We start from the raw sequence: 25,548 nt of genomic DNA on the forward strand, positions 1-25,548 counted from the left end.
AAGAATGATAGATTAATGTTTCAGGTAACGGCCCTTTTTCAGAATTCTATTTCAAGATGCCACTGTCTGTTCACAGTGATTCCAATGAAGGGTGTGTTACTGAAACATTAATATACCATTTACCTTTGTAGCTATTAAATGTATTTCAATTTTTAATTTTAAATGTTTGCCTTTTGTAGTTTTTTTGTATATATAGCCGTCCCATTTCTCAAATGCCAATAGAGAGAATGTTCTTAGTATATAGCATTACCGTTGGAAATGATTCAAGTACTACAATTCCATTTCTGGATTTTGACAAACATGCTTACTTTACTGGTGTAATGTAGCTCCCCTAATCAGACTGTCTAATCACTGTTATGTACCCATTATAAGAACACAGGAATAGTAAAAGGCCATTTAGCCCTTTAAACCTGCTCAGCCATTCAATAAGATCATGACCCGCTTGCATTAAGTACCTGCCCTGACTCTGTAAGTCTTTACACACTGAATTATTGGGTTTAGAATGGACACCTTCAATGAATTATGGATGGAGATACAATAGTAAATTTCAAATTAGAAATGGATAAATACCTAAAGGTAAATAGATACAGGGCAAGAAAGCAGGGAGTGAAGCTAAACCAATAGCCCACTATAAAGAACCAAGAACCAGCATGATAGACCAACTGGCCTCCTTCTGTGCTGTGTTATTCAATAGCATACATTTATGTCATTATTATAAGATGGACCAGAGAACAGAGAATTAACTACCCTACAGGATTATATTACATCCCTAGAGATCTATCGTTCTCTTTTCCATTAATACCTTGATGCCCATCCTGTCTATCATTTACTACAGAAGAAGGGCTCATGCCCGAAACGTCGATTCTCCTGCTCCTTGGATGCTGCCTGACCTGCTGCACTTTTCCAGCAACACATTTTCAGCTATCATTTACTATAGAAGTGTAGAATTCTCCTCTACTTTCACAGGTACTGAAAGCAAACCCAATCAGAGACTGTACTGATAGGGGCAAGAAGGCAGAATAAGCTTTTCGATCGCGGATCACCTTTTTAAAAAGGACGAGAAGGCAAAAGGTGAAAACCATTTCATAAAATCTGTTTTTTTTTCATTTATTAAACTGTTTTATTTCAACATCCTTAATACTCTTGGAGTAAAAGTGCAAACTTACATTTATATCATTAAAAATTACACAACACCAGGTTATAGTCCAACAGGTTTAATTGGAAGCTCTAGCTTTCGGAGCGTTGCACCTTCAGCAGGAGGTTGTGTCATGATCTCCAAATCATGACTACATTTATATAGCTTCTTTTGTAACATTACATTGTCCGAAACATACTTTCCAGCAATTTAAGTACTGTTGAAGTGTAACAATGTTATACTGGAAAAAACGAGATTGCCAATCTGCACACAGCAAACTTCAACAGCAGCAATGTGAGAATGATCAGGTAGTCTGTTTTCAGCAGTGTTGATTGAGGACAATATTGGCACGAACAGCACTGGCAATTCCCCTTTTTCTTCTTCAACGAAGATAAAGCATATGGAACAGATTGGCATGAAGTGCCACTCAAGAACTGATAACATTACTGCTATTTAAAAATAAATCAAAATATTTTGTTAGTTCCAAAATAGAGTGCTAAAAATTACATCTACACAATTGAAGCTTGAAGCAAGTCAATGAGCTGGATAGATCTCAGTATCTGAACTCACATGAAAACATACTTTAAATTGTGCTTTACAATTGAATAAAAGTTTCTGGCAGAACCCATTATACAGGAGAATAGGGAACAAAACCAGATCTTGAACAGATCTATCATTTTAGTATGTTTCTATCCTCGAGACCTGTTGAACATTTGGAATTTGAAATCCCCAAAAACGTTTGCTTTAGATTAAAAGAAAACAGTCCTTGTATTCACCCAAACTTACCACTGAAACATCCTCAAGCAACAATATGTTCATAAATTCATTTCATTCTATTAACTGTCAATTAGTTAATCCAACATCCATGTTTGACTAATTTGAAGGTTTCTGCTCAATCTTATGATGCTCCTGTAATTAATTCCATTTTCCCATACGCCCGACCCTATGCAATAAATTATGTTCCATATCATCAATTTATAGCTTCTGAAAATAATTTATTGTCAGAAGTTGTGGGAAGAATAGATAGCATGGTAGGCAATGGTGGCGATCACAATATAGTTTGACTTTGCTGTTGGACTATTGACCAGATTTGAATGACAGCATAGGAGAGTCAATCATTACAGAGGGAACAGATTGGAAAATGAAGTTGAAGACAAAATGAATCAGCCACAAACTTTTCAAGAAGTGCAAGCTCAAGAAGTTGTCCCATTTCCTCTGTTTTCACAATGCTAATGATGTTTCGGAGTTCAAAATAAAAAGAATTAATGATAACTGGGATCAGACTAGATGTACTTAGTTTCTGCTTCACCGATATTTTGCACAGGGGGTGGGGATGAACATTACGATTCATTTCCAAAGTGGGTTTTGTGGCAGCTCAGAAAAGCTGATGTTTATCCATTATCCATGAAATTGGAGAACATATCTTTGACCTATAACCTAATTATTGTGCCTTCCCCTCTCAAACCCAAAGCTATGCCATTTGCCTCATTGAAAAGAGTGGAGTGCATTTTACACTAACAAGAGCCCAAGTGGATCATAATTACTCAGTACTCTTGCGACTGTGTTCTGAGTTCACTGGTACTGCACAAAAAAAGCATTGAACCATAGAAACAATTCACAAGGCAGTCAATAGAAAAATAATTTACAATTATTTGGTAATAGGAATTAATCAACAGCATAACAATAAACTGGCACCAGATCCTCAAATGCTCCAGAAATGAATTGAAATGGTGGCATTTTTAGATATTTTCTAATTAACCAGCATTAGAGATATTATTAAACTTTTAGAGCAGGTGGAACCTGAACCCAAATCTCCTGGTTAATAGATAGGGACTATCACTACACCAGAAGAGCTTTTAGGGTAGCATTTTTAGTCAGATTTAAAAAAAAAGGAATATTAAAGTGCTCCCGTTAAGAGAATTTTCATTTATTTTATTTTGTATTTTGACTGCCACTGTTTCTGTTAATGCACAGCTGTTGCAAAGGGGTGGGGGCTGGATGATAGACTGTTACATAAACAAAGTGTGTTACACCATTTACCTGCAAATATTATAAGTGCAGAAAAAAATATGAAGAGTAATGGGTTTATCATGTTAAACAAGAAAGTTGTAAATTATGTTTTTGCTCATGGTAAATGTAGAGCTCAGCCAAACACGGATTATGTCAGCAACACTTAGCGTTACGTGTGACACTGATAAGCCTTGACAATTTGTGAACACAGCCTGTGACAGCTAAAAAGCACAAAGCTCACTAGACTAGCAGCCCTCAATCAGGCTGCGAAAGAAACTGTCACCTCACACACATACATATATATAAAAAAACCACACAGACATGGGATGTTTCTCGGCGCCTGTCATTTTCCTAAAACGAAAAAAAATTCATAAAAGAAACTGTTGCTGCCAAAAAAAATTGTCTGACCATGGCAAAGTACAGCAAGACAGATGCACTGCTCGATATGATAGAATACCTTTACCATGGATCACCACTCTTTTTCTCCCTGCACCTTCTCTTTCATGTTACTCGCCTCCATTACTCATAGCAGATAAGAAAATGTGAAAAAGTAATAATAATTAGACAAGGACAAATGGCTGGACATGGATATGGATGGCTTGTTCCACTAAATAACGGCCTGTTACCATGCCAACTCGCCGGCAGAGTGCTGATCTGACAGAGCGCTGAGCCGCTAACACAATGGCACATCATCCGTTATAGCAAGGCTCGGGCACTGTTCACTGAACACGAGACAGTGCCCAGGGCCTCATGCTCCATCAGTTAAAGTCAAGAGAAGCTATTTTTTTCATTACACGGAGCCGCACGATTTGGTTGGAGCAAATTAGGCAGCAGCTCAGTGCATCAGGAAAATCCATGGTCCATTTACGGATTCAGACAACTAGGACAACGTGAAAAAGCATGCTTACAGAGCCGGGAACAGGCTCCTGATAGTGCTCTATCAGTGCATTACACAGAGCAGTGTATCAGACAGTGTCACTTAGCAAGTGGGCAGAGGCATGTTTTAGAGCGCAATGCAAAACTGTAGCACAGGTAGGGGCCATTACAGGGCAGTACTGTACTACAACTAGAAATCAACAATATACACAGCAGAGTATAATAGGTCAATACTTGACAGGATTACTCAGGATAGAACCCAATGCAAGGAACAATGTGTTATTCAGCGTCACAGAAAAAGAGTCAGTACATCACTCAGTAGAGTATGACGGAACATTACCAATAACGAAAGTCTCACAGGACAATTGCTTACACGGCTCAGTAGCATACATCAGGATCACAAAATCAAAATAACACAGAATCTGGAAATCTGAAATAAAAAGAGAAAATGATGGAACTGCAGAGTTTATGGAGAGTGAAACAGAGACAAACCCAGACCCCCCTTCATTCAAAAATCTAAAAGAAACGTTGTGTCAGAAAGAAGGTTAATGGATACAACTTAGGGTGGCACGATTGCTCAGTGGTTAGCACTGCTGCCTCACAGCGCCAGAGACCCAGGTTCGATTCTAGCTTTGGGCGACTGACTGTGTAGAGTTTGCACATTCTCCCTGTGTCTGCATGGGTTCCCTCCGGGTGCTCCGGTTTCCTCCCACAATCCAAAGATGTGCAGGTCAGCTGAATTGGCCATTCCAAATTGCCTGTAGTGTTAGTTGCATGAGTCAAAGGGAAGTGGGTTTGACTGAGTTACTCTTCAGAGGGTTGGTGTGGACTTGTTGGGCTGAAGGGTCTGTTTCCACACTGTAGGGAACCTAATCTAAATTTTGCTTTGTATCATAACATGGGGAAACTCTTGGGGCAATACTTCCTCAGGCTTTTACACTGTAGGAAAAGTATTGATGCGAGTGATTAGATTAGATTACTTACAGTGTGGAAACAGGCCCTTCGGCCCAACAAGTCCACACCGACCCGCCGAAGCGCAACCCACCCATACCCCTACATCCACCCCTTTAACCTAACACTACGGGCAATTTAGCATGGCCAATTCACCTGACCCGCACATCTTTGGACTGTGGGAGGAAACCGGAGCACCCGGAGGAAACCCACGCAGACACGGGGAGAATGTGCAAACTCCACACAGTCAGTCGCCTGAGTCGGGAATTGAACCCGGGTCTACAGGCGCTGTGAGGCAGCAGTGCTAACCACTGGGCCACCATGCAAAGAACACTTTTAAAATTTCGTCCCAAAAGCCAACATGAGTCTTCTATCATGTCTTAGACTGGTTGTGACATTGAAGCTAAGAACTTCTGAACCAAAGTTAAATCATGTTCAGCCCAGGATGGTGAGTGGATGATTCACCTCTGCCTCCTCCTGAATCTCCAGCCTCACAAATACCAGTCTTTAGCCAATTTGAATCACTTCACATGAAATTAAGAAAGGACTATAGACACTGAATACTGAAAAGGCAATGGACCCTGACAAACTCTCCAGCAATGGTACTGAAGATTAGTCAAGCTTTTCATGTAGAACTACCGTACTGGCACTTATCTCACAATGTGGAAATTTGCCCCAGTAACCCTGTCCTTAAAAAAAAGTCAAAAGTCATACAACACCAGGCTATATTCCATCAGATTTATTTAAAATCACAAACTTTTGGAGTACTGCTCCTTCGATCAGGTGAAGTGATGAAAGAACAGCGTTGCGAAAGCTTGTGTTTTGAATAACTCTGTTGAACTATAACCTGGTGTCATCTGACTTTTGACTTTGTCCACCACAGTCCAACATCAGCATCTCCACATCACAAAGAGCAGGACAAAGCAAACCCAGTCCCATCAGTCTACTCTCGATCCTCAACAAAGTGCTAGATGATCAAGCAGCACTTGCTCAGCAAAACTCTGCACCAGATAAGAGCCCATGGTGTTAGGGGCAAGGATAGAAGATTGGATGACTGGGCAGAAGGCAGAGAGTGGGGATAAAGGAGATCTTTTCAGAATGGCAGTGGAGTTCCATAGGGGTCAGTGTTGGGACAACTATTCATGCTTTACATTAATGAACTGGACGAAGGAACTGAGGGAGATGTTGTTAAGTTTGTAGATAACACAAACTGCAAGTACTGTTGAGGAAACAAGAAGGCTGCAGAAGGACTTGGACAGTTAGGAGAGTGGGCAACCAAGTGACAGATGGAATACAATGTGAGAATGAGGTTATGCATTTTGGTAGAAAGAATAGAGCTGTAGACTATTTTCTAAGCAGGGAAAGGCTTTGGAAATCCAAAGCATAAAAAGACTCAGGTGTCCTAGTTTAGAATTCTCTTAAGGTTCAGTTGGCAGTTAGGAAGGCAAATGCAATGTCAGTATTCATTTTGCACGGGGTTGTATACAAGAGCAGGGATGTACTGCTGAAGCTGTGTAAGGCTCTGTTCAGACCACATCTGGGATAATGTGAGTAGTTTTGGGCCCTGTATCTAAGGAAGAATGTATTGGACTTGGAGGGGATCCAAAGGAGGTTTACAGAAATGAAGCCTGGATTGAAGGGCTTGTCATATGAGGAGTGGTTGAGGACTTTTGGTTTGTATTCAATGGAGTTTAGAAGGATGAGGGGAGGGAATCTCATTGATCTAATAAAATAAAAACTTCCTGAATAGAGTGGATGTGGAGAAGAAGTTTTCACTAATTAAAGAGACTAGGAGCCGATGCTATAGCCTCTGAGTGAAGGGACAAACCGATAGAATCAAGATGAGGAGGCATTTCTTCAGGCAGAGGGTGGTGAATCTGTGGAATTCATTGCTGCAGAAGGCTGTGGAGACCATGTAACTGAGTGCATTTAAAAGGTAGAAAGGTTCTTGATTAACAAGGTCAAGGATTATGGGGAGAAAGCAGGAGAATGGGATTAAGAAACCTGATAGTCATGATTGAACAGCGGAACAGGCACAATGGGCTGCATGGCCTTATTCTATTTGTATACCACATGGCCTTCTGATCAATGATATTCCATTTGGGTTCCATCGGGGCCAATTGTCTTCTGACCTCAGTCTTCATCCAAAAATGGATAGAAGAGCTAAATGCGACAAGTAAGATGTGAATGACAGCCTTTGACATCATGGTAACATTTGACTGAGTATGTTGTCAAGGAGCTCAGAAAAACTGAAAACAACAGGAATCAATAGGAACACTCTGCATGAGCTGATGTCATACCTAGTACAAAGAAAGATTTTGAGGTTGTTGAAGGCCATGCAACCATCACAGGCAAAGGACAACACTTTCTTGGTGTAAAGTTCTATCTTTGACAATCAGCTTCAGCTGCTTCACCATTGACATTCCTTCCATCATAAAGTCAGGAATAGGATACTTACTAATAATTGCACAGTCTTCAGTACCATTTGCAACTCTTCGGAAACTGAAGCAAACCAGGTCCTTATGCAGCAAGACCTGGGAAATATTAAGATTTGGGTAGCTAGGTGGCAACTAACATTTGTACCAAACAAGTGCTAGGCAATTAGCATTTCTAACAGAGTAAATCTAAGCATCTTCAATTGATATTGAACTGTATTAAAGTTGATAAACCCCATCACTGCCAGACTATGGGTGTTAACATTACCAGAAATTGAACTCAACTAGTCGCATAAATATAATAGCTACAAGAGCAGGTCAGATCCAGAGAATTCTATGGCAAGTAACCATGAGGACCATGTCTTTTATATTTTTTTTAAAACAGGTCTGAAATAAGAAAGAGTTGCTTTTAAAACTAAAGTGCTTGAAACAGTGGCTACAGTTTTGAAAGCAAGTAACCCTGATAACCATGGTAGGTATTGTGTAAACAATTATTTGAACAAGCAATAATTGAAGTTCAGATCTGGAGCCAAGGGATGCAGCACTTGTTGGGAATGAGAAATTAATTGGTCTGTGAATTAGTGACAATTATTAATGACAGAGACCATTCGCTTGTCGAAACTGTGTGATTTGTACTTGGGTGGCTGAGCAGTTTGGAGCTGGAAGAAAATTACTGACACAGAAAGAGAGAGAGAGAGAAAAGAAGTGCGCAGATCTTCCCCCAGCCAAAAGCTTCCTGTTCTCTGCTGTCAAAAAGTAAGTTTAAACTTGAAAAAAACCAGTTACCTTTCCTACAGCAGTTGCTGTAAGATGTGACTTTTGAATTGGTAAATCAGAGACATTTTCCAAGTACTTCTTACACAAACCTGTGGATGCACACAGAGAAACACATTGCCAGAACTGGGAAGTAATGGCCATTGAACTGACTTTCCTTTTTCTCTGTCTCTGTCAATCATCTGTTGCCACTATTTGTGTAAGGAAGAGTCTATAATGGGATTATAGTTATAGTTAATTGTGTTATATTCTAATTGTTTATTTTATATTTTACCTGTAGCCAGAGTCTAATCTCTTGTTCAACCAAGAAATCTGGTCCATCACTTTTAATCAACCTTGTTCTGAAAGTCGGTGGACTGTGTATATTTTAACATTTAATAAAATCCTGGAAATAGCAGGTCTTGATTTACAGTATGTTATCTCAGTGAGTCACAACAGCACTCAATTCCTGACATCAAATTCTCGATATCAACAACTTGTACTCTCCACTTGCTTTGATGAGTGTGATTTCAACACTCAGGAAGCTCAACACCATCCAGGACAAAGCACAGTTGATCAATACTCCAACGACAAAATTCACTTGCTCTGCCATCAATATACAATAAACAGCAGTGTGCTGTTTATACAAGATGCACTGCAACAACTTGCTAATCCTCTTTCAACAGCACCTTCCAAATCCATGATCTCTACCACCTACGAGAACAAAGGGAGCAGGCGCAGGGGTGTACCACCACCAGCAAACTCCTCTTCAAGCCACATGTCATCCTGATATGGAACTATATCACCATTCCTTCACTGTCACTGGGGCAAAATGCTGGAACTCCCTTCCAATAGCATTATAGGTGCTCATACGCTCCATGGACTACACTGCTCAAGGTGATGACTCACGATCACCCTCTCAAGAATAATTATGGATATGCAATAAATGTTTGCTTGGACAGTGACACTACATTGTATGTAAGAACAATTTTTTTAAAAATGGGTGCCCAGGTAACTTAAGTAACAGACAGTATACCCTCTTCATTGTTGGACAACAAAATCCCATTGACTGGATGAGTGCACAAGTTAACCCATTTCTAAGTCAGAGACCCTCCTATTATTGGCTAATAATCACCAATAAGAAACTTGCAGACAGAGAGACTGCACATCCCTTCGTCTTAGGCTAAAACACGGCTTTCATTCAGCTCCTATTTCTAAGCAAATGTATCATTTGTATTTGATATCGATAGAGAAATTCATGCAGTGATCTGATATTTTGTCTTCCACTCTAAGCATTAACATTTGTAACTAGAGTCACTGAAGCCAAATTTAAATTGGCCAAATCAGCACTAACAACCTTGAAATGGGATCTAATTAACAAAAAGACTGAAAGCACTGCAGATGCTAGAAATCAGAAACAAAAACAGAAATTTCCAAAAAAACTCAGCAGGTCTGGCAGCATCTGTAGAGAGAAAGCAGAGTTAATGTTTCAGATCCAGTGCACCTTCTTCAGAACTGAAATGAGATCTGCTTGATTAGTAAGCATTGTAACCGTGCCATACTGACATGGCTTATCTCTGGACGACTGGATGGTTCAACAGCTTCCGGTGAATGTCTGTTTTTATGTGCAAATAATGAAAGTTGCCATAGTTCCATTGTAAGAATTCACATTGGAGAAAGAGATGACTGACAGCAAGTTTAATCTGAGGGTCACCACGTTCAGCTGAGGGGTGAATTTGAAAAGGCAGGGTGTTCATAGTGGTCTCATCTGATCTGAGAATTGAACCCATGCTGTTGACATCATTCTGCAGTCATCCAGGCAAGTGAGCTATCCAACCGCCACAAATATCCCATGAGTTGCTTGTTGTCTGTATTGGGTCTTTCACATTCATTAGCATTCACTAACTTGAAAGACCCTATACAGACAACAAGCAAAACTAATGTGATTTAAAAAATACCATGCAAGGACTGTAACATTCTCTATATTGGACAAACTGGCAGTAAACTAGCCACCAGGATACATGAACACCAACTAGCCGCAAAAAGACATGATCTCTCTCACTGGTATCCTTACATACAGATGAGGAAGGACACCACTTCGACTGGGACAACACATCCATCCTAGGACAAGTCAAACAAAGACACGCAAGAGAATTCCTAGAAGCATGCATTCCAACCGGAACTCTACCAACAAACACATCGAGTTAGACCCCATCTACCACCCCCTGAGAAAAGGAACATGAAGTGACTTCACCACAGGAAATAACATCACCAACCCAAAGAAACCCAAACATATAAATAGAAAACAGGAATTTTCAGAAGTGTTTCGCCTGAGGCCCTCTGAAGATGTTACCTAGTAGGGTGATGAAACATCTGGAAATGAACCTTCCTGCTTAGCAAGCAAACCTACATCCAAATCCTCAACCTGAGCTACAAATCTCTCAAAACTCACAAATATCCCATTATGGCATATGTGTGCCTTCTAAAGTATCAAGTGGGTTGGTTACTGAGTCTATTCCTGAGTTCTGACCTCTGGTCAATTTTGCTGCCAGTGCAGACACAAAAACAGCTGAAATGCTTCCTTGGATCCGACAAAAATAATCAAAGTTGCTGCTGCCTTCCCTTGCCTCACCCTGCTCCTCCACAACCGGTGAACGTGGAAGCTTCCCCAGGATTAATCTTGCTGCTTTTTGGGTCATGTCTGACCCACCCAAAATTACATTGACCAGACTCTTCAGAATATGACATTTCTCCAATTTGGAAACCAATATCAGTATTGATCATTTCAGTTCTGGTATGACACAGCCAGATGCAAAGAGAACACATCCAATGTGTTTGTTGATAGAGTTCCTATTTAACACTCCCTGAGAAAAAGAACAGGAAATGATGTCACCACAGGAAATGATGTCACCAACCCTTGGAAACTCAAACATATAAAATAGAAAGCGGGCTACATTGCCAGTGCTTCATTCGGAGGCTCACTGAAGATGTTACCTAGTATGGTGACAAAATGTTAAAATGAACCTTCCAGCTCAGCAAGCAAACCTATATGCAAAAACAGAAATTGCTGGAAAAGTTCACCAGCAAAGTAATTCATTTCTAGAAGATTTTACAACTTGCAATGTGGACTTATAAGTTTCTTACATTTGTCATTCTTAAGATCTCTCTACAAATGGAACAGTCAACATGTTAGTAATTTGCATTGAGCGAGAAGTAACTTGTGATTACAATGCCTATTGGGCAGGTACCTCAGTGGGCTAATGTAAACAAGGCCCAGGCCTAATAATGACTCTGGCTTTAATCTTGCATAACAGGCAACTTTGGCTGGCCTGCCAATGTTAAGATCTACCCGACTGATGTATAAAGTTGTTCAAGATAGATATTAGTGATGCTAGCAGATGACAAAGCTTCCCCTATTACCCCACGGGCTTAGTATCCAATACAACCCTGGGAAATGAATTGATATCTTAATCGATACACTGTCGGCTGTAAACCAACATGTGAATAATCATTCTGCTTTATCTCAACCCAGATATGGAGCACCTCACAGAGTACAAAACTATGTAAATTGCTAATATGTTGGCTGTACCAACTTAGAGACTTTATGAATGTTGAGTATAAGAAATTTAAAAGTCAACATTGCAAAGCGGAAGATGTTCTTTCAAGTTACAGCTGACCTACATCGTTGGACAAAATAATGAATGTTTTCACTTTTCATCTGGCCATGCTATCGCTAATCTGGGAAATGATCGATACTACTCTGGTTGCAATATTGAAGATATGTTTCAGTCCCCAGTAAAAGACACCCCTTACTTCAACGTGGAGAAAATTATTGCCAAAAATTATTTTAAAACATATAGTACTTGTTACCTGACCCTTAAGGCAATAAAAAGAAAAATTGCTGTTTCCTGTTTTTTATTGTCTAATATAATCCAATCTCAAAACCATCATAAATGTTATATAGACCAGCCATGAATACAACTCAGCTTCTTTTCAATGACACAAGCAATTCTGTTGACATTTTCAACCCTGGAAGTGTCAGAACATCTGAAAAATGCTCAAATGGTAAGACTTTTTCTTATTTTAAACAATTTTGGTGCACTTTGGAAAAAAAAATTGATGCTTTATTCAATAAGTAACCATGGCAAACATTAAGACAAAACTAGCATGACTTAAAATGAATCTTGTAACAACAATACATCCCTTTTTAATCAAGCTGAATAAAATTATTTACACTCACATTCATTTGTCATTCCCTCAAGAAGCATCCTTGAAGAGCACAAGTTGAAGTATTTGTCCAGATTTCAGATCAGGATCCTAGTTTCAGGGAACACATTTAATGAAATCCTTAAATAAACTGTCAGACTTTTAATGAGATTCTGGATCAGGAGATCTTCTCTCTCACACCAGTTACATTCCATTAGAAATATTACTTCTAAAATTATTTGTCAACCAAAAAGCTCACCAGATATCAGTCTGATGTTCAATATATAGTATTCACTATATGCCAACTTGTAATGACAGAGACAGAAAGGGGGAAACGATCCATACAATGTCAACACTGCTATAATAAAACTTGTCTGTAAAACTGAGATTAACAATAAAAAGTAGTCATTAGTTTGTTTTCCCACTATATATTGCCACACAATTTTCACTTTCCTGAGCTCTCTTCAACCTGTCCAACTTCCTAAGAGTTAAACTATCATAGCTAAATATTCCAAGTTATGGCAAAACTTTATGAAATGTTTCCCTCTTACATCTGAAGATAACCAATCAAACGTTCCAGGCTATCTACTTGACATTATAATCTGGATTGATGAGCTCTGGATTGCCATAATTTAAGTGTGACATTCTCTAATTCCAACATGCCTGGAAAAGGAGTACTATGCAAAGTTTGTGAGAAGATTTGCAGCTCGGGTGCTTGTTGTTGTGGTTCTGTTCGCCGAGCTGGGAATTTGTGATGCAAACGTTTTGTCCCCTGTCTAGGTGACATTCTCAGTGCTTGGGAGCCTCCTGTGAAGCGTTTCTGTGATGTTTCCTCCGGAATTCATAGTGGTTTGTCTCTGCTGCTTCCGGTTATCAGTTCCAGCTGTCCGTTGCAGTGGTCGGTATATTGGGTCCAGGTCGATGTGCTTATTGATCGAATCAATAAGGAGGAAACATCACAGAAGCGCTTCACAGGAGGCTCCCAAGCACTGAGGATGTTACCTGGACAGGGGACGAAACGTCTGTAACACAAATTCCCAGCTCGGCGAACAGAACCACAGTACTATGCAGTATGTTTGACCAATTGCTCTTTACTCACCCTTAGAACATTTAATTCTATTCCTTTTTAAAGGAGTTAATAATCAAAGCATAACCTTTTCTACATTTGTGTTAATCAAAGAAAAAAACTGTATTTCAAGTCTGTATCTGCATTTCAAATTTGACACTTTTCTGCTTATGTACTCTGGTTATGAAATGGCATTTTAAATATTCGGTGTGTTTGTGATTTCTGTCAAATGCTTCACACATAATCATTTTTTGTCTTCATGAAATAAGTTTTGTCTATATTAGATATATATTTTGTTAAATTTTGTATTCATTTCAGTGATGAGAGCTGGGACTCTGCCCCTAACAACTTGCCTCTTCTACAACCTTAAGATTTCAGTCTTTGCAAATCAGTTTGGTACTTTCTTATTTTATGACTTCTGACTAAGACTTGTGACTTCTGAGTGAGATTTTCACTTTAATAACCAGGTAATGGGTAATTATATCCACAAAGTGTTGCTCTAGAAGGTCTATATTTCTTTCCAATAGACATTTTGCAGCCAGAGACCTTAATTCTTTCCATTCAGTTTGGGTTTAGTAGCTATTTCTTTCAAACCATTTAGCTCACTTTATACATGAGTCTCAAACCCAAGGACCAGAATCACCGCTGTCCTGTGAAAAGTTCAAGGTATCTGGAAAAGAGCATCTTATCATGGAAACCACTGTCATATCTGTTGTTCACATTCTTTAAAATTACTTCTTAAGAATGGGCATTGGTGGCTAGGCCACTTACTGACTGCCTCAAAGTCCAAGAAAACAGGAGGTGACTTACTATGTCATTGGAATGGGAAGGTAAGAGCCAACCACACTGAGTAGGGAAGGAGGATAGTTCTTATTCCTTGAAGGACATTAGTGTACAATTTGATATTTTTGTTACACTAACAATCCAAAAGCTTTGTGGTCAGTTTTACCACATTTGACTTTACACTTTATCCAAACTGAACTCAAATTCTCAAACTGTGAGGGTGTGATTTTAAATCAAGGTCCCTGTATTATTCATCAAAACCTTTGGATTAACAGCCCAGTAACATAATTACAACAGTGCCATACTCAAATATTACAAACTCCCAGAGTATATTGTGGAAACTATTCTGTTACATGAATGACCATTATAAAGTCATTTTATTCTTGATTAATTAAAAATAAGATAGCTGTGCTCAAATACATAAATGAAAAATACTGGGAGATTTACTTTCACTGTAAACCTTAGGTTCACCTTGCCAACCATTGCCCCTTAGGACAAGATAAGAAATGAAGATACAGACTTTATTTTAATAATTCCCTCATCTCATCTTAATTAGAACAAGCTTCTGCTTTGCTGCCCAATCATTGTTATAGCAGTCATCTTGGAAAACAATCTCTTATCAAGTATGACTATAAACTCTAAAAGGGACTTCATAAATAACTAATGATGCAGAATGCATACTTGCCATATATTAATCATGTGTTGATGGCTCTCAACCACAACAGTTTTATATAAAGAATGCAGCTGTGTGGTGCAGCCAGTAATATGGCATCGAGTGTGTTAATGGAATATTAGAGACTTCTTTATGTGGGTTAATGTTAAATCAAGAAAGATTTCAAATATGTATGACAAAGTTGATAGCTAATCCAATGCAAGGAAGTGTGGTTACTCAAACATTAGGCTGGACTAAGCACCTGAATACTCATTGAAAAACATATTGTTAGTAATTGTCATTATTATTGGTATAAAGTGCTATTATAACCTTTGCAGAGAGTTAAATAATTTGATGTAGAAAAGTAAAGACATGCTGTCTGCTGTTTTCGGACCAGACCCCGATTAAGGTTCGTCAACTCGTTTCAGTTTCAGACAGAATATTTTATGCTGTTAAAGTCCCAAATTAGGAGGGATAAATTGGTTCGCCTTTGATTTTAAAAGGATGCTTCCCTGTGAATGTTTTTCTTTCACACTCAAATGAAAGTATTTTAAAAAGGAGCCAATCAAAGCCAGATTTCTTGAATTAACAATGAGAGTGAATTTATTCATTATTAAATGTGAAAGAAATCAAAATGCAACCCACATACATTCACAGATTAGAATTAAGAGTTGAGTCCAAAGAGATAAAATGTTTTTAGAAATGGATCAGTTTCTGAATTGTTGACGAGGAACAGATCATAGAACATTACAGCCATTACGGTGGAGACTACCAATAGCATTTGACTTTTTAAAGTAAATGGCCAATTTCAGGAACTTTGGCTTTGTAGGTTGATTGAGACTCTTTTGTTTTACTTTCTAGCAGTGAATGAGTGAGTGAGAGAGAGAGTGAGTGTGTGTGTGTGTGCATGTTAGAGAGAGAGAAAGAGAGAGACAGAGAGAGTTTATATCTATTTTTACTTGTGGGGTCATTTTGATTGCTATTCTCAATGTTGTGTTTTCAAGTCACAATGCTCAAAACACAAGAATGTCAAGCCACTGACACACAAAGGCAAGTGTTGCAGTCAGTTTTTAACCCCTTTTATTGTATATTCCTGAAAAGCTGAAACATTAAAATGCTGCAAAGGGTGGCTTTATCCTGAGAGGGGTCAGATAGTCAGCCCCTTCATTAACTCTTCCAGTTACACTTCTCTCAGTTTGAAGTTTCTCTGATGTACTACAGATGTAACATTCCTTGGGTGCTACACAAGATTTTCTTTGACAGCAGTTTACTCTGAAATAACTTGTTTTAGCTGTAGCAGACTTCTTTGAGAAAAAAAATTCAGAATGTAAAGTTAACAATGTCCATTTTACACCGGAGTTCTGATCTGTCAACGTTACACTCTCCTGCAGGACAAATGAAACAAGATCTATTTCATTACAAAGGAGAACATGAGGAAATAATTAGATCAAAACAATAATTACACACACAAATACATTCCATTCCCTAGTCTCGGTCAATATTATCTTTTCAGTTCTGTTCAGGTATTTTTAAGTTCTGGACAGTGCATTTGTAATCATTATTGACTTTGTGCAACGAAGGTGATTTTTATGTGGTATGTTTGAAGGAACAAACTCCAACAGAATAATCTGGTGTTCTGAGCCTTTAGCTTTTCCACAAAGGTTAACAGACTATGATCTCTCTCTGTAATCATTGAAGACATATAACTCAGAGATAACAGTAAACTGAGAGTACAGCCTGGCTTGCCTCTGCACAAGTCCTTGAACTCAGTGAGCAGCCTCATTAACAAAATCAGAAATTGCTGGAAAAACTCAGCATGTATGGTAGCATCTGTGTCGACAAAGCAGAGTTAACGTTTCGGGTTTCTGAAGAAGGGTCACTGGGCCCGAAATGTTGTCTCTGCTTTCTCTCCAAAGATCCTGCTGAGTTTTCCAGCAATTTCTGACTTTGTTTCTGATTTCCAGCAACTGCCGTTCTTTGGGTTTTTGAGCATCCTCATTAAGTCTACTCATTATTCTGTACCCATATGTGCTAATAAGGGCTTTGCAAGTGATTTTGTGCTGGTTAGCTAGGTAGTAAGAAATTCAACACGGGTCTCACCCACATCCCCCTCCTATTCATCCCCTCTGCCCACCCTGCAGTGGGGCAGACCCGTAACTTCTCGTCCACTTATTGATAGTACAATTAGTTTATCAAACAGAAAGAATGCTGAAGAAACTGAGCAGGGTAGCCCTAGTACTCCAAACTGAAGCAGCTAATCTGCAAGTAACAGGCAGATCTAGGCTACACCTCAGTTAAGCAATCTATTTAGACTAACAAAACCCTGGTACTTATTCAATTAATGCTACTCCTGGCTGAGTAAGGAGAATAGCGATCTGTCTGTATCTGGCAGAGGGGTCCTCATTATTGATGGTATAAAAAGGGGAAGGCTCCTTGATCTTCCTCCAGGCTGAATCAAATGTTCCAATACAAATGGAATGAGTTGTGTTGATTTCTCCTTGGAACAGCCATATCAACAACAGTAGATAAGGGGAGCTAACTAATGAATGACCAGACCAAGAAAGGGCAGCTTAATGCCAACTCAAAAGCCATAACGTCAATATCAGAATGATGTGGTTAACCTAATATCTAAAACGGATAAAGGTAGGGAGGGATAAATATGACTAAAAAGGAAAGAAAAGGGTATTACTTATTCAAAAGAATTCAACAAAAATGAAAGTATTAAGTATTTACTGAGGGAATTTAACAATGAACAGTTTTCCCTTTAAAAAATAAGATGAGGTTTCCAGCAGTGTTGTTTTCAAAATTCAACCACAATTCTCATAGGATTTGTTGAGGGGACGGTGTAAATCTGAAAAGGCATCCTTTAAAAGCAGGTCACCAATAATATAAATCTGGAATGTTATAAATGAGGAAAATCCACATTGAATGAGTGTTAAGGCCTTGAACTCCTGATCATGGATTATCTATGATCTGTTCTGATATGTCTTCCTTTATTAGTGAGTTTGGCCTTCTGTGTCTCTGTTTTTGATCAATGCTGTTCTTGATCTCGGATGTTTTTTAGGCCACTGTCTAACTGCTCTTAACTATCTCACCTGATAAACAGCTGCTTTAGTGAACACTGATTCCTTATTGATTTTTTTTCCCATTCTGCCACAATTGTATGTGTCGACCATTTCCCTTGTGACAGATCACAGAGATTTTTGTTGTAACTTATTTTTTTTTGTCTCACAACATAGTGTTCAGCCATTTAACCCCAGTCAGCTTTCTGCAAAATACACGGCTGTCTGTTAACACCTGAACACAGGTTACAGAGGCTTTCAGATTTTGGGAAATGGGGAGCAAGATAATCAAAAAGACAGCTTTCCATGTTTGAGAAACTGCATCATTTATCATTCAAGGATTCAGACACATTCCGTGGAAAAATAATTACTTACATTTTAATCATTTTAATGAGTCAATAAAATGCCTGAAGGAGCAGATAGGTTCTGAGTTTTCTCAAATTATACTTAAAATATCTTGAGCATTAAAATAGTCACTGCATCCCACTCTTGTCAATGATAATAGATATAAACAGTATCCGGGGATGTGCAGGAAATGTGGGAAGGAAGGTGGGTCCAGGTGGAATGCTCTTCAGAGGGTCAGTATGGACTCAATAGGCGGAATAGCCTGCCTCCATGCTGTACAGATTCTATGAGTCCACGATCTTCTATGGAAAACTAGGAAAAAGATACATGGTCAGAGGTTTAAATTCCACATATTGCACTCACCAAGAAAAAAGGTCTCTTGGAAAACTGGTTTGATGATATAGAACTTAGTCAAATGCATATATAATGCAATGGACCAAAGGCAACCACCATTTTTTTTAAAAATGAGTTACCTCCCTTTCAGTGTGACATACTAAGAAGACAGATTGAAGATCTACCTTTACCTTATATGTTATATTGATCAGCAGGTAGTTTGAAGAACATAGCAAAAATTAGAAAAGGTTCAAAGCAGACTTAGGAGAGCCTTTAAATTTGCAATAGTTCCAATCATATTCCATATATGGTCATGGATGTCACTGGTTGGGCCAATATTTATTGCTGGTCCCTAGATGCTGGTGGTGCCGGTGATGGTGAGATGCTTTCTTGAAGTGCTGCGATTCATTTGGAATAGGCACATTTCTTTTCTCATCCTTTTCCTTTTTTGAATTCCCTTGTCCTTAGAATAATTACAATCAAGTGAAGGATTCAATCAAACTTTACAGCCAGTTGTTTCTGTTTTATCACAATGGTGCTGTCTTCAACAGAAAGGCTCCCTCATTTAGATGTGCCATTGTGTTCCAACATCTAATGAATAGAATATAGAACATAGAAAAATACAGCATAGCACAGGCCCTTCAGCCCACGATGTTGTGCCGAGGATTAATCCTAATCAAAAATAAAATAGCCTAACCTATGCCCCCCTCAATTCACTGCTATCCATGTGCATGTCAATCATTCACTAAAATGTCCCTAATCACTCTGCTTCCAACACTACCACTGGCAACGCATTCCATGTGCTCACAACTCTCTGCGTAAAAAACCTACCTCTGATGTCTCCTCTATACCTTCCTCCTAACACTTTAAAATTATGACCCCTCATGGCAGTCAGTCCTGCCCTGGGGAAAAGTCTCTGGCTATCGACTCGATCCATGCCACTCATTACCTTGTACACCTTGATCAGGTCACCTCTCTTCCTCCTTCTCTCCAGAGAGAAAAGTCCAAGCTCAGTCAACCTCTCCTTGTAAGACAAGCCCTCCAGTCCAGGCAGCCTCCTGGTAAACCTCCTTAGCACCCTCTCCAAAGCCTCCACATCTTTCCTATAATAGGGCGACCAGAACTGGACACAATATTCCAAGTGTGGTCTCACCAGGGTTTTGTGGAGCTGCAGCAAAACCTCACAGCTCTTAAACTCAATCCCCTGTTGATGAAAGCCAAAACACCATATGCTTTCTTAACAACCCTATCCATTTGAGTGGCACTTTGAGGGATCGATGCACTTGAACACAAAGATCCTGCTGTTCCTCTACACTGCCAAGAATCCTGTCTTTAATCCTATATTCATCATTCACATTCAATCTTCCAAAATGCATCACTTTGCATTTATCCAGGTTGAACTCCATCTGCCATTTCTCAGCCCATCTCTGCATACTGTTAATTTTGCACTGCAGCCTGCAATAGCCCTTGATACTATCAACGGCACCTCCAACATTTGTGTCATCGGCAAACTTACGAACCTACCTCTCAACCTCCTCATCCAAGTCATTTATAAAGAGCAAAGACCCAAAAACAGAGCCCTGCGGGACGCCACTCACCACTGACCTCCAGGCAGAATACTTTCCATCTATAATCATTCTCTGCCTTCTGTCAGTCAACCAATTCTGAATCCAGACAGCCAAATCTCCCTGTATCCCATACCTCCTGACTTTATGGATGAACCAACCGTGGGGAACCTTATCAAATGCCTTGCTGAAGTCCATGTACACCACATCCACTGCTTGACCTTCGTCAACCTGTCTCGTCACCTCCTCAAATAACTCAATAAGATTTGTGAGGTGTGGCCTGTCCCTCACAAAGCCATGTTGACTGCCTTTAATCACACTGTGCTTTTCCAAATAGTCACAAATTCTATCCTTGAGAATTCTTTCCAAAACCTGCTGACCATAGATGTAAGACTGACTGGTCTGTAATTGCCAGGGATTTTCCTATTTCCCCTTCTTAAATAGTTGGACAACATTTCAAACCCACGATCAAGTCAAGTCACCATAGCCTTACCAGTCCATAGGGCTGCTCTCTCACTAAAGATAGACGACTCATGGTGATTTAACCTGAGAGCCACCACATCTCAGACGAGGGGAGAGATTGAGAAAGAGAGTCCTTCATGGTAACCTCAGACTGGGTGAGGATCGAACCCGTGTTGTTGGCATCACATAGTTTCACAAGCCAACCAGTTGAGCTACACAGATGCCCCCAAATCCACAATCACTGATATGGTCCAGTTGTGTTGAGATGGAAAACAAAGATGTGGTCTGAGCGGAAAGAGAGAAATAATCAGGGATGAGTCATCTCAGATTGCTTTTGATGACCCAACTCACATCCAGTTTAAGAACAGTATGGCAGATGCTTGAAAACAATTAGGTTGCATGTTTTCTTTCCTCCACAACTACCTGGTCAGGTCCACGCCCTCTAACATGCCACCCTCCCCTCCTGGCACCTTCCCCTGCCACCATAGGAATGGCAAAACCTGTGCCCACACCTCACCCCGTTATCTCCGTCCAAGGCCACAAAGGAGCCTTCCATATCCATCAAAGTTTCACTTGCACTTCCACACGTCATTTACTGTATCCATTGCTCCTGATGCTGTCTCGTCTACATTGGGGAGACTGGACACCTTCTTGCAGAGCACTTTAGAGAACATCTCCGAAACACCTGCACCAACCAATCAACCCCACAGTCCCGTGACTGAGCATTTCAACTCCCCCTCCCACTCTGCTGAGGACATGCAGGTCCTGGGCCTCCTCCATTGCTACTCCCTCACCACCCGACACCTGGAGGGAGAACACTTCATCTTCCGCCTTGGGGCCCTTCAACCCCATGGCATCACTGTGGACTTCACCAGTTTCCTCATTTCCCCTCCCCCCACCTTACCCCAGTTCCAATCTTCCAGCTCAGCACTGCTATCATGACCTGTCCCACCTGTCAATTTTCCTTCCCACCTATCCACTCCACCCTCTTCTCCGATCTATCACCTTCATCCCCACCTCCATCCACCTACTGCACTTTTTAGCTACCTCCTCCCCAGCCCCACCCCCTCCCCTTTATCTCTCCACCCTCGAGGCTCTCAGCTTCATTCCTGAAGGGCTCCGGCCCGAAATATCGATTTTCCTGTTCCTCAGATGCTGCCTGACTTGCTGTGCTTTTCCAGTGACACATTCTCTACTCTGATCTCCAGCATCTGCAGACCTCTCTGTCTCCTGCACGTTTTCTTAGTCAAAGGATAATGCTTGGCTCAAGGATAGGAAAAGAGCATAGAATACCTTGAAGTGATTCCTCTGACATAATCAATAGTCAGTGTTAACGTGGACCTGAGTCCAAACCATTTGAACATAAAAAGAAGGAAGAAGTATAGGCGACTCAGTCCTTAACCTGCTCTGCCATTCAATAAGATCATGACTGATTTCATTTTAGTCCCTTTATTTCTGCCTATCACCAATAATCTTTCATCCCCTGAGCAAAAAAGTCATAAGATGTTGTTAAATCCAATTATTAACTTTGGAGGAAAGATTAGTTTTACAACTGAGAACAAGATGAGGTTGTTGAAATTTTCAAACTTATGATAAAGTTACAACAATTAAAACTGACCGAATCCAAACACAAATAATCAATAGAGTGTCACATTAATGTGAACTAACCTACTTAGGTCTTAATTTTTTAAGTTAACCTATTTTTCTAACCAACTTGTTCAAAGATATTATCAGACACCTCTGGAGCAGTTCAGACTTGAATCCAGATGGGACACTGTCACTGTGCCACAAGAGGGCGCCTCTTTAGGTCTTATTTGATAATCAATGCATTGAATTTGAACCCATTCCATACTCATCAAAGCCACGTGAATCTAAATGTATTCATAATCTAAGCAAAACTGGTCTAATTCTTTGGAGGTACTTGATTTTACACAGTAAGATATATTACACAAAAGTAAAGATTCTGGGGTTTTTCTTTATTTCATATTTCCAGCAATTCAGTTATAATTAATCTGATTCAAATGGAATTAATCAATCAAATCTAGTCAACATGATCGATACAAACTCAATGTAAACTCATCTGCTTTGCTGCAATCTATTCTGATTGGTTATAAATGTTTATAAAAGAATCAGACAGATCTCTGATGGTGGTCTTCCTACCTCTAACCTATATATCTGTGTTGAAGCCCTACTACTGCTGGATGTTTGTCATAACATTTCCAAGCAGATTGTTTGACAATAATCACCTGATTTAGACTGCTCTCTTGGTACGGTGTTAGTCCCCCTTGCTCTTGCCCAAGAGACCTGGGTTCAAATCCCACCTGTGCCAGTGAGATGTCATAATGTGTCTGAACTGGTTAATTTAAAGCATCTGTAAATCAGGCAGAATTCTGCTCAACTCCTAAGTTCCCTTTGAAAAGCATAAATTGCTACAGCCTTAAAAAAATGTTTCTTTTTATGTTCTCCCACGCCACCACTTACAAGGTTTTTGGATAAAATTGAATTCCCATGGCCTTCCTTTGGAGGCAATTGATTTTACAAAGTAAGGAATAATATACGTAAGTCAAGTTTCTCTTTGTTTTATTTCAGATTTCCCGCATCCACAGTATTTTGCTTTTATTAGTAGAAAAAAAGTACTTGTTCACAATTCATGGTAGGTAGTGCACTGCTCAATTTTCTTCTTGTGATTAAACCAGTGAGTGTAAGATGTAGAGGCAAATGCTACTATTTTAAAATGCAGCGTCTATTAGAAAATTGAAACAGCATAACATTAAATGCTTTGAAATTTACCCCTATAATCATTCACATTTGTATTTAAAATCTGAGTGTCATTGACCAGGAATATTGCCCATACTAATTGATCTTGAGTAGGTGGCAGTGAACTGCATGGTGTGTGCAGTCCATGGAAGCCCTTTTCAATGTATTGGTTTGACATTATTAGCTAGGTGGGACTTAAACTCATAACTCCAGAGTATTCATCAGTTTTTGGATTACTAGACCAGTAAGATTACCATAACAAAAACAGGAATTGCTGGAAAATCTCAGCACGTCTGGCAACATCTGTGGAAAGAAATCAGAGTTAACGTTTCAGATCCAGTTAGCCTTCTTCAGAACTGTTCTAAAGAGGGGTGATCAGATCTGAAATATTAACTCTTATTTCTGTCCACAGATGACTACCTGCTGTCCACCTACTAAGATTTTCCAGCAATTTCTGTTTTTATTTCAGATTTCTAGCATCTGCAGTTCTTTCAGTTTCTTTGTCCAGTTTTTTTAACCATTTCACTGCAATCACCACATTCTGTGTTCATTTTTAAAAGCCCTTAACCATCTACAACAATTAGTGAGTGTAAACTCTTTGAGTAATGGTAACATTTTCTGGCAGTATTTAACTGACTGGGAGATGTACAGTTCATTAATTCCAAGTTAATTTAATTAGGTAATACATTATCCAGATGCCAAGATAGGTGATGTGCTGTGACTCCAGGAAGTCGGAGTTCCTGGATGCCAGTGTGATTAAAGGCAAAAGTGCCTGCAGCAGTCAGTGGGCTGAATGCAAGTTGCAGACAGTTTTGTATATTTGGGGTGGGGAGGATTTTATTCCAGGAGTTGGTCACATCCCTTAGGATAGAGTCATCTGATTTCATCAGTTGAGGAAAATGTGACTGTCAGAGAGTCAAGTTAGGAGACCCAGAGAGCAAAAGCACGGTAGATTCAGTCTTCAGTTTGCTTGGGTGAGAGCAAGGGCTGCAAAGTGGTTGAGCAAACTGACCAGGGCACCATGGAGCAGGAAGGCATTCAAGTAGAGTAAGCAGAAAGGAATACAGTGGTTGTAGGTACAGTAAAGTGAGGGTGATTGCCCCAGTTCTCGGCAGTGACCAGCATAAGTGCAAATTACTGTATTGTCTACCAGCGTCATGGTTTGGGACATTTGTTCAGGAATGGAGAGAGACTTGCAATGGAAGCAGGTAGGATCCAGCGCCCATGGTGCATGAAGTTATATTGAAGGAATATCAGGAGCTAGATGCTAAATTCAAAAGAACCTCAAAATAATAATCATTGGATTATTACCTAAAAGCTGTGTGCAAATTGGCATTGGGCAAATAAAACTAGAAAAATAAATGCAAGTTTCAACGATTGGTGTAAGAGCAGTGGGTTCTATTTCATGGACATTGGCATTAGGACAGAGGAAAATGGGATCTGTACCACTGGGACAGTAGACCCCTTGAACATTAGATGTGATTATGCAATTGGACAACATTTGCCGAATAAACCTGAGTGTGTGAAAAAAGTATAATGACAATCAATTCATAATCATTAATACTATTAAAACTAGTCTAGAATATGGTGCTGGAAAGACACAGCAGGTCATGCAGCATCTGAGGAGCAGGAGAGTCAACGTTTCGGGCAAAAGCCCATCATCAGGAATTATTAATACATAGAGCCCTGTTCTTTCCAAACAGAAAGAGACAAATCTGTCTCTGTTCAGCAACAATATACAAACAACTGAAAGTAAGGATATTATGCTTCAGTTATACAGGATACTTGATTGAAGTGTATAATATCCTGAGCGGTCTTCAGAAGGTGGATGTGGAAATTATCTTTCCTCTTTGGTCCAAAACTAAGGGGTATTGTTTTCAAACAAGAGGTTGCTCATTTGGGTCAGAGATGAGAAGAATTCTTTTCTCTCAGAGAATTGTGCAAATTTAGAACTCTTTACCTCAGAAAGGGGTGGAGGCAGATCATTAAATGTTTTTACGGTGTGGATAGATTGATTCTAACAGCTATCAAGAAGCTAAGTTTATTGGAAGTAGATGGAAATGTGAAATTCAAAACATATGCAGAGAATCCCTGGTCTTATTCGAAACACATAGCACCCATGGTCTCATTGAATGGTGAAGCAAGCTTGAGGAGCCA

At 39.6% G+C, this 25,548-nt stretch overlaps 1 protein-coding gene across 1 annotated transcript; it reads right to left on the reverse strand.

Annotated features, from left to right (window-relative positions):
- Positions 1-1,211: 1,211 nt before the first annotated feature.
- LOC148147622 (uncharacterized) lies at positions 1,212-18,733 on the reverse strand. Its single transcript, XM_087994609.1, has 5 exons — positions 18,305-18,733; positions 12,401-12,477; positions 7,431-7,506; positions 4,395-4,451; positions 1,212-1,584 (listed from the first exon to the last, which is right to left on the reverse strand). Exons 2-5 carry the CDS (start codon positions 12,404-12,406, stop codon positions 1,346-1,348), a joined length of 378 nt encoding a protein of 125 aa, XP_087850735.1. The 5' UTR covers positions 12,407-12,477; positions 18,305-18,733; the 3' UTR covers positions 1,212-1,345.
- Between the last annotated feature and the right edge of the window lie 6,815 nt (positions 18,734-25,548).

Source organism: Chiloscyllium plagiosum, unplaced genomic scaffold, assembly GCF_037043375.1.
Source record: "Chiloscyllium plagiosum isolate Xiang-an unplaced genomic scaffold, Cpla_swu_hap1 HiC_scaffold_15, whole genome shotgun sequence".
Taxonomy (NCBI): domain Eukaryota; kingdom Metazoa; phylum Chordata; class Chondrichthyes; order Orectolobiformes; family Hemiscylliidae; genus Chiloscyllium; species Chiloscyllium plagiosum.